Here is a 16021-nt window from a genome sequence, read left to right on the forward strand (position 1 = left end):
TGTTAATAAAGCCTTATATTAAAGCTTACGCCCACAATCCCCTCCAAAAGTATTGGAATAGCAAGGCCAATACTTGTGTTTTTGCTATACACTGAAGACATTTAGGCTTGAGATGAAAAGATGAATGTGAGATAATAGATCAGAATTTCAGCTTTTAATTCATGATATTTAAATCTGGATATGTTAAACAACTTAGAGCATGGCACCTCTATGGCAGAGCATGGCAGACTACCCAATGTTTAAGTGAACAAAAGTATTGGAATAGATAGTCTTAAAGTAAATTAAAGTTAATAGCACTTAATATTTGGTTGCATATACCTTCCAGATGTCTTCAGTGTATAGCAAAAACAAAAGAATTAACCTTGCTGTTCCAATACTTTCAGAGGGGACTGTATATGCTTTTAGAAAGCAGTAGCAAGTTACAGCTTAGGGCAAAGTTTTCTTCTTTAGCAAATAATGGTATGGGCAGTGATTTTGGAGGAAGTAAGTAGAAAGTAGTAGTAAGGTAAATAAGTAGAGTCATCTCATTGTCCCATTTTATGGTTGTGGTCCACATCATTTTTGGGACAACCACAGAAATGCAGTGCTTCTCATCTAAGCAAACATATTAGATAATAAATGGGCCCTAACCTAAAAAAAATCACTCACCACCTATAGCATGCGATAACACCAATAGCAGAGAAATGGGGAAATAGCAAAAAATTGTTCACACCAAAAGCAGAGAAACCGTCTCACGTACAGTACAGTCTTGAATCCAGGTAGACACCTCCTCCTCTGAGATGTCTTTTTTGTTTGCTGTCTTCAGGAGCTGCTCAGCTTTGTCCTCCAGGCTCTGGATGCTGCCATTGCTCTGCTCGTACAAGTCCCTATAGCTCTGCCACAGCTGTAGCAAAGCTTTACTGCTCTTCAAACGTTCCACTATCTCTTCTACCAGGCTGCTCCACCTGGCATTGACGTCTTTAAGGGTGTTGTTCAGAGAGTCAGACACAGATGGGTGGCACTCCTTTAGTAGTTGATGTATAATTGCTCCAAACTTCCTCAGACTACTCTCCTGCTTCTCCAGCTCTTCTTGCAGATTCTGATAAATGGGTAAAAGAGACCTCAATGTATTTTCGTTCTGTCTATTGTGCATTCAACATCACTTTTTCTTTACATGCATGTGCACAGTAAAATTGCTTGTAGGAGCTGAGAGCAGTCCTACCTGCAGACTGTCCACCTGGAGCTGCACAGCATCCAGAGAACCAGTGAGCAGTCTAAAGCGAGAAACAGAGTACCTCCCCTCTGTCAGGTAGCTGTTAATCTCTTCAGCTGCCTGCCTGTACTGACTCCATTGATCTGATACTGACTTCAGGCTGATCTTCAGTTGTCCAATCTGTGAAGCATACTTGCTAGTTTTACTCTAATTACAAATATACATATGGCTCATAAACATGCTTATTATATTTTACAGTTAAAAATCAGAAAATTAACATACTAAATGGTCAAGATTGGCCCAAGTATGATTCAGTGCCTGCAGAGTTTCCATGACAACAGCACAGGCTTCATCTGTTTTGTTCTGGACAAGAGCGCAGGCCTGTTCTTCTACTCTTTCCACCTCCTTCTCTTTCTCCTTAACCATCAGTTCCATCTCCTGTGTGCATATATGTGAAATAAAGAAAAAGAGAGATGCAATTCATGAGCTAACACATATAGGGTTCTCAAATCTAAACTACTCTGAAGCTTTCCTAAGTTGAGCCCACTCATGAAGTGCTGAATAATGAACTGAACAGTTAGATCAGGTGTGTTGGCCCTGGAAAAAAAATTATATTGTAATGCTGTATATCATGCACTTCTCAACTATACAAGGTTGAGAAGTGCATGATATACAGCATTACAATCTTGTTTTACCTGGCAGTCTTTGAGAGCATTTTGCACCGAGGAGAGATCCTCAATCTTGTGTTTCCTCTTGAGTCGCTCCTCCTGAGCACACAGCCAGGTTTTAAGGCACTCCACACTGCTTTCATAGTCTAGCCAGGACTGCAGCAAGCCTTCCAAGTACTGGACCTGAATAAACACACCTTTCACATCACTGTGTCGATTAACTCATTCACTAATTTACAGCATATTAGAAAAAAGCATAAATCTCACCCTCTCCATGATGTGAGCCTGTAAGATTTGCCAGCGGCGGTTCATGGCTCCCAGCCTCTCGGCAAAGTCTGTCTTATCACTGCGCTTGCTCTCCACATCCTGCCCACTGATCTGCAGCACTGACTGGTTCACAAAGTCCACAGTCAACTGCTTACAGTTCACATCTACACGGAAACCCTATAGATGGGAAGGAAAATGGTTAGTTATCACATTACCTTCATCAGTGAGACTCACAAAATCAGAATTACCATTATTGCCAAGTGTGTGAGGAATGGGAATTTGCTGTGATGCAAGTACTAACATGTAAAAACAGCACTTACAATAATGATAATACAAGATGCTGATAGCACAATACAACAGAAAAGGAGCAAAACTCTACTTAAAGATGGCAGCACATCGTTCAGTGAATATGAAGGACACAGTAAATTCATATTTTTATTATAAACCTATTTCTAAGCTGAACCTACCTTATAGCGCTGCAAGTACTCCTGGATAACCTTTGACCCCACAGCTCCTTTAAGGTTTTCTTCATCCTCATCCATCACTCTCTCCATCAGTGAGATCCAATTTACCAGTTCAGTGATGGCATGGCATGAAGCTAACTTGTCCATTTGAGACTGGGACAGGAAGCAAACATATTTGTCAGGCATTAGTGCAGGAAGGCAAGATAACTAACCAGGAAAATTACTCTTACTTAACAGAACAGAAAGACTCCACCGAATCCTGACTATCCTAATCCTATTTTGCAGGAAGGAATGTATTTTAGCAAGTGACATGGTGGTGCAGCACATTACCTGGTGGAGTTTCTCTTGCACAACAGGGATACGAGTGAGCAGCTCAGCCCACTGGGCCTCCACACGAGCTAACTCTGCCCTGAGAATGCCTGTGTCTGCCTTTTTCAGCCTCAGCAGCTGGTTACCTTCATTGAATACTGAGGATTTCAAACTGGAGTGAGCCTCAACTTCTTTACTGAATTCCTGAAGGGAAGAAGAGGCATGTTCCACAAATTTCACAAAATATCTAGGCCAACAGACAAAGTGATGTACTTTAGGATTGCAAGATTACAGTGCACTTAGAGGCCTTTAGACAGGTTAGTTTTTAAAGACCTTTGGAACAACTGACTGTGCTTAGGGGTCATTCCATCTCAAGTTGTCCAGTACAGGTTGCCTGACCATTTTTAATTTTCCTATTTTTTTTTATTGATTACCTCTATGTACTGGCATTGCAAAACCACCAGTTTTTTTTCCACTTGGTTTAACCACTATGGCCATCTTTGTGTCATGCAATTTTTTAAAATTCCCCTCACTTTCATAGAACTAAGTCTTCTATAGTAGCATTCTGCTGTAAAAAATTTTTGTTTGAGATTCCACTAGTTACAGAGCTAGGCCTAGTAAAAATCTGGGGAAAATCTTACTTTATTCTTGCATTCTGAGAAATGAACAGATGTAATATAAGCATAACAAATAATAAAAATGAACAGTATTTTACAAGTTAACATGTAAATTTTTTTAACATGTTTTATTAGAAACCTCACTCACTCTCACTGAAATGCTTTCTCCTCAGTAGACATCTTGAATGATGTTCTTGGTCCAGGTGGGTGGAAGAATTTTACAAAAACATCACAGTTTTCCATGCTGATGTCCACATAGTCAACATAGTCATTATTATAGATCAGGGGGACATTTCATCACTGCATGCCCTTCAAACTCTTGTGATGCAGGTGTAAAGAAGCACCTGATAGTACTCTCTGATACCTGATAGTACTCTCTGATACCACCTCACCATCCCGTCACTTGCATTCTGCCATGGGACATTGTGAAGAAGTTCCATTGCTCTTTTATACCGAAGTCCTTCTCATGGTTTCACAGATTGCCAAAACTCTTCTTGTTTTTTTATATTGGTTTGCAGATCCATTCGAAAAATGGATAATCTTTGTCCCAGGGAGAATCTTAGTGATGTGTTCCAAGAGCTTCTTTTAGAATGTGTAAACTGTGGCTGTGTTGTGTTCTAGATGATCACATATAATGCAAACACAGTGGCTCTTAATTCCTTCCCCTTTGTTGAAATAATAAACAAAGGTGTGAATTGTGGGATGTTGGTTCACCCAGTAATGACTCTGGACTTCATCCTGAACGATGAATGAATCATTTTCACAGAGGACAATACACTCAAACTGACTAAGGTTTGCCTCTCTGCCTTTATGGAACTGAGACTGAGCCTTAGCAATGAAATGGTGTGTCTTTAATGCATTGAGTTTCTCAGCCAGAGAAACAGAATTCACCCCTACGAAGAACGACAGTGATCATATCTGTCCTGTCAGTCATACCCACTGTTTAAAGATGATGTTATCAGGAAGTGTGTCATTTTTGTCTGTCTGACTCTTCAAGCATCTGCAGTAAGGCCTCTATTCTTGGACACTGGTCACACTTGTTGAGCATGCAGTCATAACGATTTATGTCACAGACTAGTTACAGCAGGTCCTTGTAGTTCACTTTTAGCTTTGCTGACTCAACCATCAACTTGATGTTCTGATGTTGTGTGCAGACACAGACACTGTGCTGGCAGGGGCATCTGGAACTCACACTGTCTGTGACCGCACACAACATAAGCACATCAAGAACATCACATCATTTTGGCCTCAGTTCATAAACTTTAGATCTGAAGAGCTTAGCTCCAAACCTTAACAAACACACCTGAACAAGCTAACCAAGGTCTTCAGGATTACAGGTAGGTGTGTTTGGAGGTTGGAGCTAAACTCTGCAGAACTGAAGAACCCTGTGACAGATCATGCTTCACTGTTATCAATATCAAATGCAGTAACATTTTAGACCAGCACAAGCTATTGTATGTCAATCATATACATAATTACTGTAAAATACTGTTCATTTTTATTATTTGTTACGCTTATATTACATCTGTTCATTTCTCAAAATATATGAATAGTCTTTTCCCCTGATTTCTACTAGCTCTAGCTCTGTAACCAGTGGAATCTCAAACTTAAAATATTTACAGCAGAATGCTGACTTACTTCTGTCAAAATTTCAGGTTCATATCTGGTCGCCAACAGAGATACTCAACCCGAAAGTGAAGGGAATTTTTAAAAATAAAATTGCACTTTCTCAACCCATAAAAACAGAGAAGTCTCAAACCTGAATTGTTCTGCATGCACACTATACTTCCCTATGTACACAAAGATGGCCGTCATGGTTAAACCATGCAAAATTAAAAAAAATGGTGGTTTTGCAATGCCAATACATAGAGGTAATCACTCAAAAATCATTAGAAAAATTAAAAATGGTTATGCAACCAACTTTACAATTATTGGACCACTTTAGATGGACTGACCTTTAGACATTCGTTCTAACTAAATTGGTACTAACCAGGAAAGCAGACAGGTGGTCTTTAACTGTCTCCAGCTCTTCAGGCACAGTTACTGACTGATTGTTCCAGAATTCCAGACGTTCCAAAGCATCCTTTAGCCACTCGTTTAGCTCAGCAGATTCACTCTGATATCTGAGGAAAAACAGTCATCATATATTGTTGGTACTTTAAAATAGTGATTTTTCATTAAGGTCAGAATAAATGGTTGTGTGGGTCTAGACCTGATCCAGTGTTTGAGGATAGACTCCAGACGCTGCAGTTCTTTATTGACATTGGTGGTGTTGCTCAGCCAGTGCTCCCCCAGCAGAGTAAGCTGGTTCTCCAGAGTGTGGCAGGCCACAGACTGCAGTAGGGACTTGCCCTCCTCTAGTACCTGATGAAGCTTGTGCTGGTGCTCTGCCAGAATCGACTTCAGGCTCTGGGTAGATAGGATTAGATATGATTACCCTAAATGATGCCATATCCATTTATTAATTCATTCAAATTCAGTAACCACTTTATCTTGGTCAGGATCAAAGTGGATTCAGAAGCTATCCCAGGAACTCTGGAATACACCCTGGAGAGAACACCAGTCCATTACAGAGCACCATGCACACACATACACACCTAGGGGCAATTTAGTGTAACCAATTCTCCCACTGGCAGGTTTTTGGGACATGGTAGGAAATCAGAGAACCTAGAGGAAACCCATTAATTTCTCACGAACAGTAACCAGAGCTCAGGATCAAACCATGAGATATTAATTGTATGTGCAGTTCATGCCATAAATAATGCCAAATTATATACATAACCTTCATATGTTTCTACTATATGGTGTCAAAAAGCCTGCAAAAGCATAGAAATTAGCTTCGACTTATATACGGGGTGTAAAGAATAACTAATGCTGATATACCTGATATAGTGCTATTCTTTCAGTTAGCCTCTCCTCCGTCTCCTCCAACAGGGGAACAGCAGGCATGCGGCCCTCCACTGCCTCCAGATGCCTATTCAGACATTGATAATCCAGGACCAAACAGCTCCATGTCTGTAAACACATACACACAGACATAAAACAGGCATGCACGTGTGCAATAAGAGACAAACACATTAAGACTGACAACAGTTAAGTCAACTTACTACTAATTAACTTTAAAAAGACTAACTCACCTCCAGGATGTACTCCAGTTCCACTCCTTTCTTGTGAGCCTGCTTTAGAACCTCCTGTGCTTGGGCCAAAGTGTCCTCTAGAGCTTGGCTCTCTTGTGGCAGGACAAAGGCACTTATTTTCTTGTAGAATGTCTCAGTTAAGACCATATGCCACTCCAGCCCTTGGAAAAACTCCTAAAAAAGCAAGATATTACACTGTCATTACTGCCATACTTCCGACTCGTGTCACAGCATTTCAGCAATTCTTTCTGTTAAAACATAGCTTGCCTTGTGTTTGTCTAAAAGACTTTGGACTTCTTCCACTGAGCCAGCAATTATCTTCTGGTCAGCAGCCATCTTGTCCTGAGCAGTATCCACCAGATCCACAAGGTCTTGTAATGCTCGCTCATACTGGCTCTTCAGAGCCATGCTCTGGTTCAGCCCACTCCGACGAGAGCCCACTGTCATCACCAGCTCTTCATAAGTGTCCTATAAAATATAACATGCACAGAAAATGTTGCTCTAAAAAAGACTACATTTCCACAGAATATACATCCTTCGATGAGTGAGTGTGTACCTGGAGCTTCATCAGTTCATTGTTAGAAATCTGATCTGGCTGCAGAACTGCTCCTCTGGTTTTTAAATCTGTAATTTTATGCTCTAACTCTCTAAGGGACTCTTCTACCTCAGCAATTGTCTGTTAAGGAAAATATCACATAAGGACGTTAAAAGGTAATAACAATCTAATGACAGTCATTTATCAATGTAAATAAACAGTAAAAAAAACAGGTTTTTTTCTTGTTTTTTACCTCTAGCTGTTTATCTGGTGGGCAATCAAGGATCCCAGCTAGCTTCTGTAGAATATGAAACTTGCTCTCATTTATGTCAGAGAAAAGAAGCTCCAGCTCAGTCTGAGAAGAATGAAACAGATATCACATGAGTTGAAGCCGATCTACTGGTCTGATGGACAGAATATTTTAGGTTCACCATCAGCTCTGACTGGGATAGCTTTTACCTGGAAGGCAGTGAGATCCTGCATCCTGCTCCTCATGCTCTCACAGCGACGCTCCACTACCGAGTCTAAGGTTTCCAGTCGCTGAGACAGGCAGTCAAGAGTGTCCTCCATCAGGGCATGCTTTTCTCCAGGCAACCCTACAACATGCCCTAGCAGTCCTTGACTGTGGCCCACCTCTCTTGTGACCTCAGCCACATCTTTCCCTAAAGCCTGAAAGACATGCAAATCAAGTATTATTTGTAAAGTCTAAATGCAAATATTTGAGATAGTTTAAGATATTCTTTGCCATAAATTAATAATTATGATCTAAATAATTAATAATGTTAAAAAGACTAAATCATTGGCACAGCAAATGGAAATTCACTTACCTCATGGTTGGAGAGCTGTGTCTCTGCATTCTCCGTCAGAAGCATTGACCTGGAGAACAGTGTGTTCTCTACATCATCTAGCCAAGATGAGGTGGCTGTAACTGCTGAATATAGCTGCTGTTCTATCTGCATGTCTTGCTCTTCTGCTGAACCTGTAACCTGCATACACAACAGCAAGACATGTTACAGTAGTTACATTTCCAAATTTCCAAAGGTGAATATAATGATTGCCATTTAGGGAAGTGAAATTACCTGAGCATTCTCCACAGCCTGGCTGAATTCACTGTATAATGACTTCAGTGCAGACTTGTCCTTGACCTGGGCCTCTCTTTTATAGAAAGGAGGAGAGGCGTTTACACGAGCAGTCCTGGAATAAAACTGGAAAAATAACGACTATCACTACAAGCTGTTTTGTTGTACTGTACTACAGTGAATCAAAATAGACTAAGATCAGCATAAATATTCATTTATGATCATGGAAGAAGTAGGATCACAGTACTGGTTGTTTGGTGTCCTGCTCCAAAGTACTCTGTAGAAGCTGCAGTTTGGTGGTCAAGTCTTTTCTCAGACTCTCCCATCTCTGTCTCCTCTGTCCCAGTGCAGCCTGGCTCTCATTCTCTAGTTCCGGACTGAGCACCTCACAAACACTGTAGATTGATCAGTTCACATAGAAAAAGAAAAATCATGGTCCATTTTATGGAACAATAGCTGAAATTAAACAGTATGTGATGCTTAGTAAGTTTGCCATCGGAAAATGTGCTCTGAACTTTATTATTTAAAACTGCAATTTGGCCTGAAAGGTTTTCTCAATCAAAACAGACACAAACATTAAAATAAGTGTCACAGCTATGATGCCATTAACGCCAATATTTTGAGAAAGCCTTATTGACCTGGCAGTGCTGGGTGAAGCCTGCTGGTTGAGGATCTCTTCTCCACGGCTAGCTACAGATTTCAGCAGCTTTTTCTGCTCAGCCAGCTGCTCCTCAAGTTCCTTATTCCACAGAAAACAAGATATATCTATTAGAATATTTCTTTTGAATTTCTTCTTGGGGACGATGCTAGCAAGCTGCATTGTGAGACAATTCGCAGAATTTCTTTTCTCCCCTGAAGAAAATCACCACAAATGTGAAATCTAATTACTTGATATTTAGGTCATTTCTAATGAGAAAATGTCATCATAACAGAAACTTCAGTGTACCCTCTGTCTCTGCAGGGTGTCCTGTTGGTGCTGGTTCCGTGTGGAGTGGGCATGTGCCAGCCAGTCCCGCACATTAGGACTCTGAGAGAGACTGGTCTCTGATTCACTGTCAGACTGCTCCTGTAGTGATCCCTGCAAAACAAAAATCATATAGTATCAAATTCCACAATTCTACCAACATTAGTTTCTGAAGAATAAACAGCTGTCCAAAAGTGCAAATAAACAAATAGCAAAAGGCAGGATTAAGACCTCAAGATCTGCCAAAAGATTTACAGATATTACTACATTCATTACAATCCATATCTCATATTTAACTGTATAAGAAATGATACAACAGGTGTCATTTCATTACTCATGAGGCATCAGTAAACATGAACAACATGCATTTACATTAATGCTTCTGCCAGGTGCTTTAATAACTTTAATTGCCTATAAGCTAGGACCAATATGATCAGGGAACTTTACCTGGATATTTATCTGTCTGTCTTGTAGCATCCGCTGCAGCTCCACCAGACTGCCCTTTAAAGTGTGCAGTTTCCTGGCTAGCTGCTCAGCTTCATCCCTGGTCTCAGGCCGGCCCTCCAGCAGCAGAGCTTCACTGTGCAAGGAGAGCTCAGAGAGAGCGAGCACCTTCTCTTCAATCTCCAACAACATGTTCTGCAAAAGCAACAAGAGAGACGCCAGCTCAAACATGATTCTGCCCTCTAATCTGCAGAGAGTAGGGCCTGAGAACTGCAGCTAGTGATGCCTGGAGTTCCTCATGCCTGAATGTCATCCTAGGTCCCTATCTGCTTGAGGACAGCACATAATTCTTAATCCCTCACATGCCATTCTCCCAATACAGATTGCTTTTACTATATATGTTTAATTTTGTGCTGTGATAAGTAAGCAAGACAACTAAGAGTCAACAGTGTTGTCCAACTGAATAAGATCCTATCTGTTTGTAACCTTCAGCCACTCCCTACAGTGTAGCTGCAGTTATTCCCACCCCCTCATCTAACCAATGAAGGGTAACTTGTTGCAGGTATATGAAGCTAGGGTTGGCTAACTCTGTAGGCAGCACCAATCAAGGCACAGGAATCCACTAATCTCCTGAAAGCTGCTTGAGCCACCAGTGACAGTTACACTGAGACATATGCATAATCTGCTTTACCATCACGCTACAGCTTAGGTCTTTTAATGCTAGTGTTTACTTAGTACATCCTTAAACCACATTAATAAGACTGTGGAATTATTAGAGTTGTGCAGTACATGCAACGAATGTGGCAAGTAGATGATGCTCTAACCTGGCAGTCTGACAGCTGCTCGTTCATGTCTAAATCCTGAGGGGTGGAGCTGAGCATGCTGCGTGTACTTAGCACCCATTGGTCGAGCTCATCCACCTGGCTGAGATAGAGCTGTAAGGCCTTCTCTTGCTGCTGCTTCTCAAGACGGTCACTCAAACGCTCCTGAAGCACAAAACAGCCACTCTAATCAGACACTCAGCCCCAAGAATATCATTAAATGTAGCACAATATCACAGATGTTGCCAAATTACATTGCAGAAAACAGATACTGACAGCAATAAGATTAAAAAAGAACCACTGAACTATAATCAGTAAAACAAACGTATACCTCCAGAAGCTGCTGTTTTCCAGAGGCTTTCATGTGGATGGTAGCCATACGATCAGACAGCACAGTGAGAGTGGACTGCATGGCTAGCTGTTCAGCTGTGTCAGAGTCTACAGTCTCAGAGATTAGATCCTCTGCAAAGTTCGAGTGCAGCTCCTCTATGTCATCCTGAAGCCTGGTAATGTCTCCCATGAGATTCTAAAAGTCATACCAAAAATGCACCCCACTGATTAAGTGAACACTTCACATGGATTGCAGGAACAACATGACCTCCCTTTAATGTGTAGAAAGATTTCTAGCCAAAATAAAAGAGTTTCCTAAAAAAAAAAAAAACAGTCCATAATCAGTCTGACTTGTACTCATTAGTACAGCACTCTTTTACCTGATGCAAGATCATCTGTCTGCCTGGGCTCAGGTCATGCAAAGGAGGCTCATTCAGGCTGGCCTCAATGGACTCCATCTTCATGGAAATGGACTGCAAAGAGCCTTGGTATTGCTGTTGTCTCTCCAGAGCCTCATAAAGTGTCTTCTGCTTTTCACTGATCTATAATATTGATGAAAAGTAAATTTAAATGTCTAAAGCCCCAGGATCTTGTATCTAACTTTTGATCTCATGCATCACATACCACATTTTTCAGTGTCTCCCATGAACGCTGAAGGTCATCAAGCTTAGCCACAGACTCAAGGGTCGGATCATATAGCTCCTGTATAGGAGCTCTGACAAGAGTAGCTGGGCCCATGGAAAACTAAATGCAAGAGAAAACCATGAGCAGTAAATAATTAGTAAATATTAGATCTACTTGATACAATGTTAGATACTAATGAGCAAACAAAACATGCTGTAATCAGAGTACCATGCTAAGTGCAGCCTCAATGTTAGTGGTAGGAGAGTGGGGACGACAGAGAGGACTGTAAATCTCGTTGTTAGTGCCTTCTTCACCAGACTCCTCAGTGACGGGAGACAGGTGAGTATGACTGTGACCAGGTGTTACCTGGCAACACCAAGGGCAAAGATGATTAGAGAAAGAAGAAGACGAACATTAACAGTTCCATTTATTGTCTGCAGAGTGTGTTTCCCACAGTACGAGTTAAGACAAAAGGACTCACCATGACCATAGAAGGCTGTGACTGTGTCTTTGCAGCTTTGTCTAGTTCCTGTGCTTCCTCAATCAGGCCTTCTGCATCTCTTACAGTGAGCAGCATGGTGGCATGCTTGGCTTTCACTGTTAACATCTTACACTTAGAGTTTAACGATGCAATCTGCTCCTGGTATCCTTTGATTTTCTGGGCGAGCTCCTGTTTAGCCAACAGGAAAAAGCTCTAGTTAATCAGAGTACAAATTATGTCATACTGTTCTGCTTGTTGTACTATATTCTTACCTCATGGTGGCGTATCTGGCTCTGCAGCTCCTGGATATTGCTGGTGGGAACAGGTCGGTCTTGAATGACCCGGTGAGAATCCTCAATCAGTCCCTGCAAATGCTGTACTTCTTGCTCATACTGCTCATACTGGACAACTGCCTCCTGACAGAGGAAGTTGGAAATATAATTAATAATTATGTCATTATGCAAAGATCTTAGCCTGTATACTTCTCTTTTACAGGTAAAAACTGCTCCCCAAATCCTTTCAGTATGACATTCATTTAATCATTACAGTATATTCAATATATTATACAAAAACCCAGAGTGGACTGTCTAAAGATGGAAAACAGTCAGAACATAATCAAGCCAGCATTGATATGAACATTTTAAGCTTGTTTTACCTGCAATATGAAGCTCTACTAGATCTATAAACAAACCTATCTCAGTAATTAACAGCTGGTTTATTTTAATAAAAAACTGAAAAGTCAAGGAAAAATGTTACAGTAAATGACTAGGTGTTACACTAAAATGACTTGCTTTTTGTAATATAGCTGAGTACATCCTACCTGCTGTACAAAATCACAAAATGTCTACTAAGCCGCCACTGTGGGCAATACAAAGAATATGAGTATGCAAGTGTGTAGTTCATTACAAAATACATGTATATTTAATGCACAATAATTCTTGTTCTATAATCAAGTCTAAACATAAGGAAATAAATTTAGAGTAAGCAGAACACAAACAGCCAAACAGAAGTGTTCATAAATTTCCTCTGTATTGCCCCATACCTGAAGAATATTGCATTGTTGGATGGCAGTGTGCTGCAGCTGGCTGGCTTCCTGCTGCAGGTTAAGAGCTGTGCGACAGATAGACAGGCTGTTCACCACCTCCTCTGGCATGCGAAGTGCACTCTGACAGGCCTGAACTGCATCCACCTGTTGCTTAAAGCTCTCCATGTCTGACAACAGATGCTACAAAAGAACACCAAACGTTAGTATACACAAGCACATCCCCTATATTTAATCCAGTTGCATATTAGGTGGCTTTTGTGGCCTATTTATGCCTTACTTCTGTTTAAAGAAATGTGGTGTAAAATCTAAATTAAAAGATTTTTCACATGACCAATATCTGACTCTTTAGTTTTGCACTGGAAGGAAGGAGTCTATCTCACAAAAAAATTTCTGAAAATATATGTCTCAAACTGCATCCAGTTCTTAAGTAATGTCATTCAGACTTACCACCATTAAATGTTAGGAAGGCAGCCCAGTTTGTACAACCAAAAACATTTTTCCTTAGCAAAATTTCATATCATTACACCCCTAAGCCTCAGGCTTCCAAAATTTAAAAGTCGAGATATACAAGAAAGATGCATCAGTATGATTTCAAACTTAAATGTTAAAAGACTGTCCCAGTTACACATTCACAATCATATACACACCCAGCTTTACACAATCATATATTAAGAATATTTCATTGCCTTAATTATGGTTTGAACAAAGTTTACTTCGATTTGAATTTTCATTACTTGTTAGTCATTTTACCCTTAGAGCTCCAATGCTAAAGAAGCTAACATCGGACATCAAACATGTCCTGGATAATTGACTACGTGACTACATTACATGTTTTTGCTGAACTATTCATTTAAGGGGTGCATGACCATCTGCTTAGTTAATTTAAGTTGAACTTAAGGGGGAGAAATATTACCTGTCTCTGAGTCAGCTGTTCTTTGAGACTCAGACGGGCTAGTTCAGGAGAGGTGAGGGTTGCCTGAACTTGTTCCAGAGCCATATGCAAGGCTTTTACCTCATTCTCAAACTTTTCCATGTCCTGATGAACAGAATTTAACATATGTTGATCTAGCACAAATGCTATGTAATTCAGCTACTATTGCCATTAAAACAATATGCTATAGGATAGGACTAAAATACTGTCAACTCCAGAATTACTGACACCCTTGGATAAAAGGTTATTAAAAATGTCTTTGTGGTTAATTAGCTTAATCTAGCAATGAAAAATATAATATAAATTTAACCTTTAATTGAAGTCAATTTATTGTAAGAAAATAAAGACCCTTAACAAAAAGGTATTTTATTCATAATCATTTTAACACATCTTTACCAAGGGTACCAGTAATTCCGGAGCTGCAAATGTAACAGAAGTGTACAATTGTAACAGTCACTACAGTCTAACCGTAGCAGCTTCCTGTAGACTCTGCAATCGTGATTTGATGGCCTGCTCTAGTTCCTCTGTGTGGCGACTCAGCTCAGCCACCTGCTGGGCCATGGCCTCCACCTGCAGACACTCAGACAACAGATCCACCTTCTCCTGCATAGCTTCCAGATCACCATGGAGCTCCCTCGATTCATGCAACACAGACTGCAGGACCAGGGACAATACATTTTAATAATTATTATAATCATCTATTAATAAAAACACATTTTTCTGTGTACAAATGCACACTACTTGTGTGATGTAGTGTACCTGGTACATTCTGATCTGCTCCTGCAAGTGAGAGGAGGAGTTCCAGATGATATTGCTTTTAACTAAGCTTCGAGCTTGCTCTGTCCACTTCACTATAAACTCAAGCATCTCATTGTACTCATCTAGATGCGCATCAGCCTGTTGAACAGAGATGCATAAATTATGAATAATCTATCATGACTCATTCATTGCCTATGGAGAATGATACAGAAATTGGGAACTATTTTATCTACATAGATTTTCTGTCTTAACTATATAGTTATTTTATGCATTTTACACAAGACCTGCACAATGTATAACGTTGATCGCTACCTTCTTTAACCAGACTGTTCTGTACTCTGCTAAACGGAGAGTGTGATGGTGGATCTCTCCTAACTTAGCAATGCTATCACTTAGTTGCTTGGACAGAAGTGGATGACGCCGACCCAGGTCCTGCACAGCTGCAATCAGTTCAGCAAGTGTTCTACCACAGCACTCCAGTTCAACACAGAAACCCTATATAAAGCATTGAGAAAAAAGAGGAGGGAATAACACATGACAACAGTGCTTAACAAGACTGGTACCAGGAATAAACACAGGCAAATCCATTTAAACCTACTTGAGTTTCTTCTTTGGCTTGATCAATATCAGTGGCCTTATCTTTGAGTGTCGTAGAAATACTTTTCAATTTTTCAGAAACGTCACTGATCCTGGAATTGAATTCCTCTTTGAGAACCCTAGTCTTCTGAATGTCTCTTTCCTTGGCTTGGACCTTAAACAATAATGTGAAACAGTTAAAAAATTACACCATGCTAGAGTGAATGATAAAAACAGCTGTTCAAACTATATTGAAAGCTGCTAGAGACTGTTTATGTACCTGATCTTCAATTGAGCCTAGGGCCAAAGCAACCTCTGCCAACTGCATAGAGATCTCTGAAGGCAGGATAGTGTACAAGTCCAGGTATTTGCTCTGCTGTTGCTCTGCAATTTTATCCACATTCTGACGATGGGCTATCAGTTCTCCATGCATTGCCTAAGAAAGGAGAAAGGATTCCATTCCTTACATGTTTTTCAGTTAAAAAGCTAAATAGAACAATTACATCCAAAATGTGAAATGTGAAATCTGTGCCTTATCTGTCACCTCTAGCTCTTGTGTGAGAATGTCCATATCAGCAGTGGGATTGAGCAAGAGCTCTCTAGAATCCTGAATCCAGCTTTTCACCAAGCTCAACCCTCTTTCCACTTCCTCTCTATCTTTCAGTTCCTGCTGGACACGTGCTCTGCCTGTTTTGGACTTCTGTAAGAGACTGGCAGAGAGGAAGACACATTCATAAAATAGCTAGTTAATGCCCACCAACTAAATATTTAAATTAAC

General features: G+C 40.4%; 1 protein-coding gene across 12 annotated transcripts in view; it reads right to left on the reverse strand.

The window, feature by feature from the left end:
• syne1b (spectrin repeat containing, nuclear envelope 1b) overlaps nt 1-16021 on the reverse strand; it is a 73107-nt gene that overhangs the window by 13284 nt on the left and 43802 nt on the right. For all 12 annotated transcript variants that reach the window (XM_053237320.1, XM_053237319.1, XM_026933834.3 and 9 more), the window contains 36 exons: nt 15788-15953; nt 15524-15679; nt 15266-15418; nt 14980-15162; nt 14668-14805; nt 14377-14562; nt 13891-14013; nt 12975-13157; nt 12205-12348; nt 11933-12121; nt 11680-11817; nt 11452-11571; nt 11208-11369; nt 10829-11023; nt 10501-10662; nt 9680-9871; nt 9215-9346; nt 8907-9007; nt 8516-8663; nt 8269-8394; nt 8017-8175; nt 7649-7858; nt 7443-7544; nt 7211-7330; nt 6922-7122; nt 6655-6828; nt 6401-6532; nt 5730-5926; nt 5508-5640; nt 2922-3104; nt 2595-2744; nt 2128-2304; nt 1888-2043; nt 1475-1630; nt 1202-1372; nt 740-1078 (listed from right to left, as the gene is read on the reverse strand). In XM_053237320.1, coding sequence (XP_053093295.1) covers nt 740-1078; nt 1202-1372; nt 1475-1630; nt 1888-2043; nt 2128-2304; nt 2595-2744; nt 2922-3104; nt 5508-5640; nt 5730-5926; nt 6401-6532; nt 6655-6828; nt 6922-7122; nt 7211-7330; nt 7443-7544; nt 7649-7858; nt 8017-8175; nt 8269-8394; nt 8516-8663; nt 8907-9007; nt 9215-9346; nt 9680-9871; nt 10501-10662; nt 10829-11023; nt 11208-11369; nt 11452-11571; nt 11680-11817; nt 11933-12121; nt 12205-12348; nt 12975-13157; nt 13891-14013; nt 14377-14562; nt 14668-14805; nt 14980-15162; nt 15266-15418; nt 15524-15679; nt 15788-15953 — 5857 coding nt within the window. The remainder of the gene's footprint in view (nt 1-739; nt 1079-1201; nt 1373-1474; nt 1631-1887; nt 2044-2127; nt 2305-2594; nt 2745-2921; nt 3105-5507; nt 5641-5729; nt 5927-6400; nt 6533-6654; nt 6829-6921; nt 7123-7210; nt 7331-7442; nt 7545-7648; nt 7859-8016; nt 8176-8268; nt 8395-8515; nt 8664-8906; nt 9008-9214; nt 9347-9679; nt 9872-10500; nt 10663-10828; nt 11024-11207; nt 11370-11451; nt 11572-11679; nt 11818-11932; nt 12122-12204; nt 12349-12974; nt 13158-13890; nt 14014-14376; nt 14563-14667; nt 14806-14979; nt 15163-15265; nt 15419-15523; nt 15680-15787; nt 15954-16021) is intronic.

The sequence above is a fragment of the Pangasianodon hypophthalmus genome, chromosome 10 (assembly GCF_027358585.1).
Source record: "Pangasianodon hypophthalmus isolate fPanHyp1 chromosome 10, fPanHyp1.pri, whole genome shotgun sequence".
Classification (NCBI taxonomy): Eukaryota; Metazoa; Chordata; class Actinopteri; order Siluriformes; family Pangasiidae; genus Pangasianodon; species Pangasianodon hypophthalmus.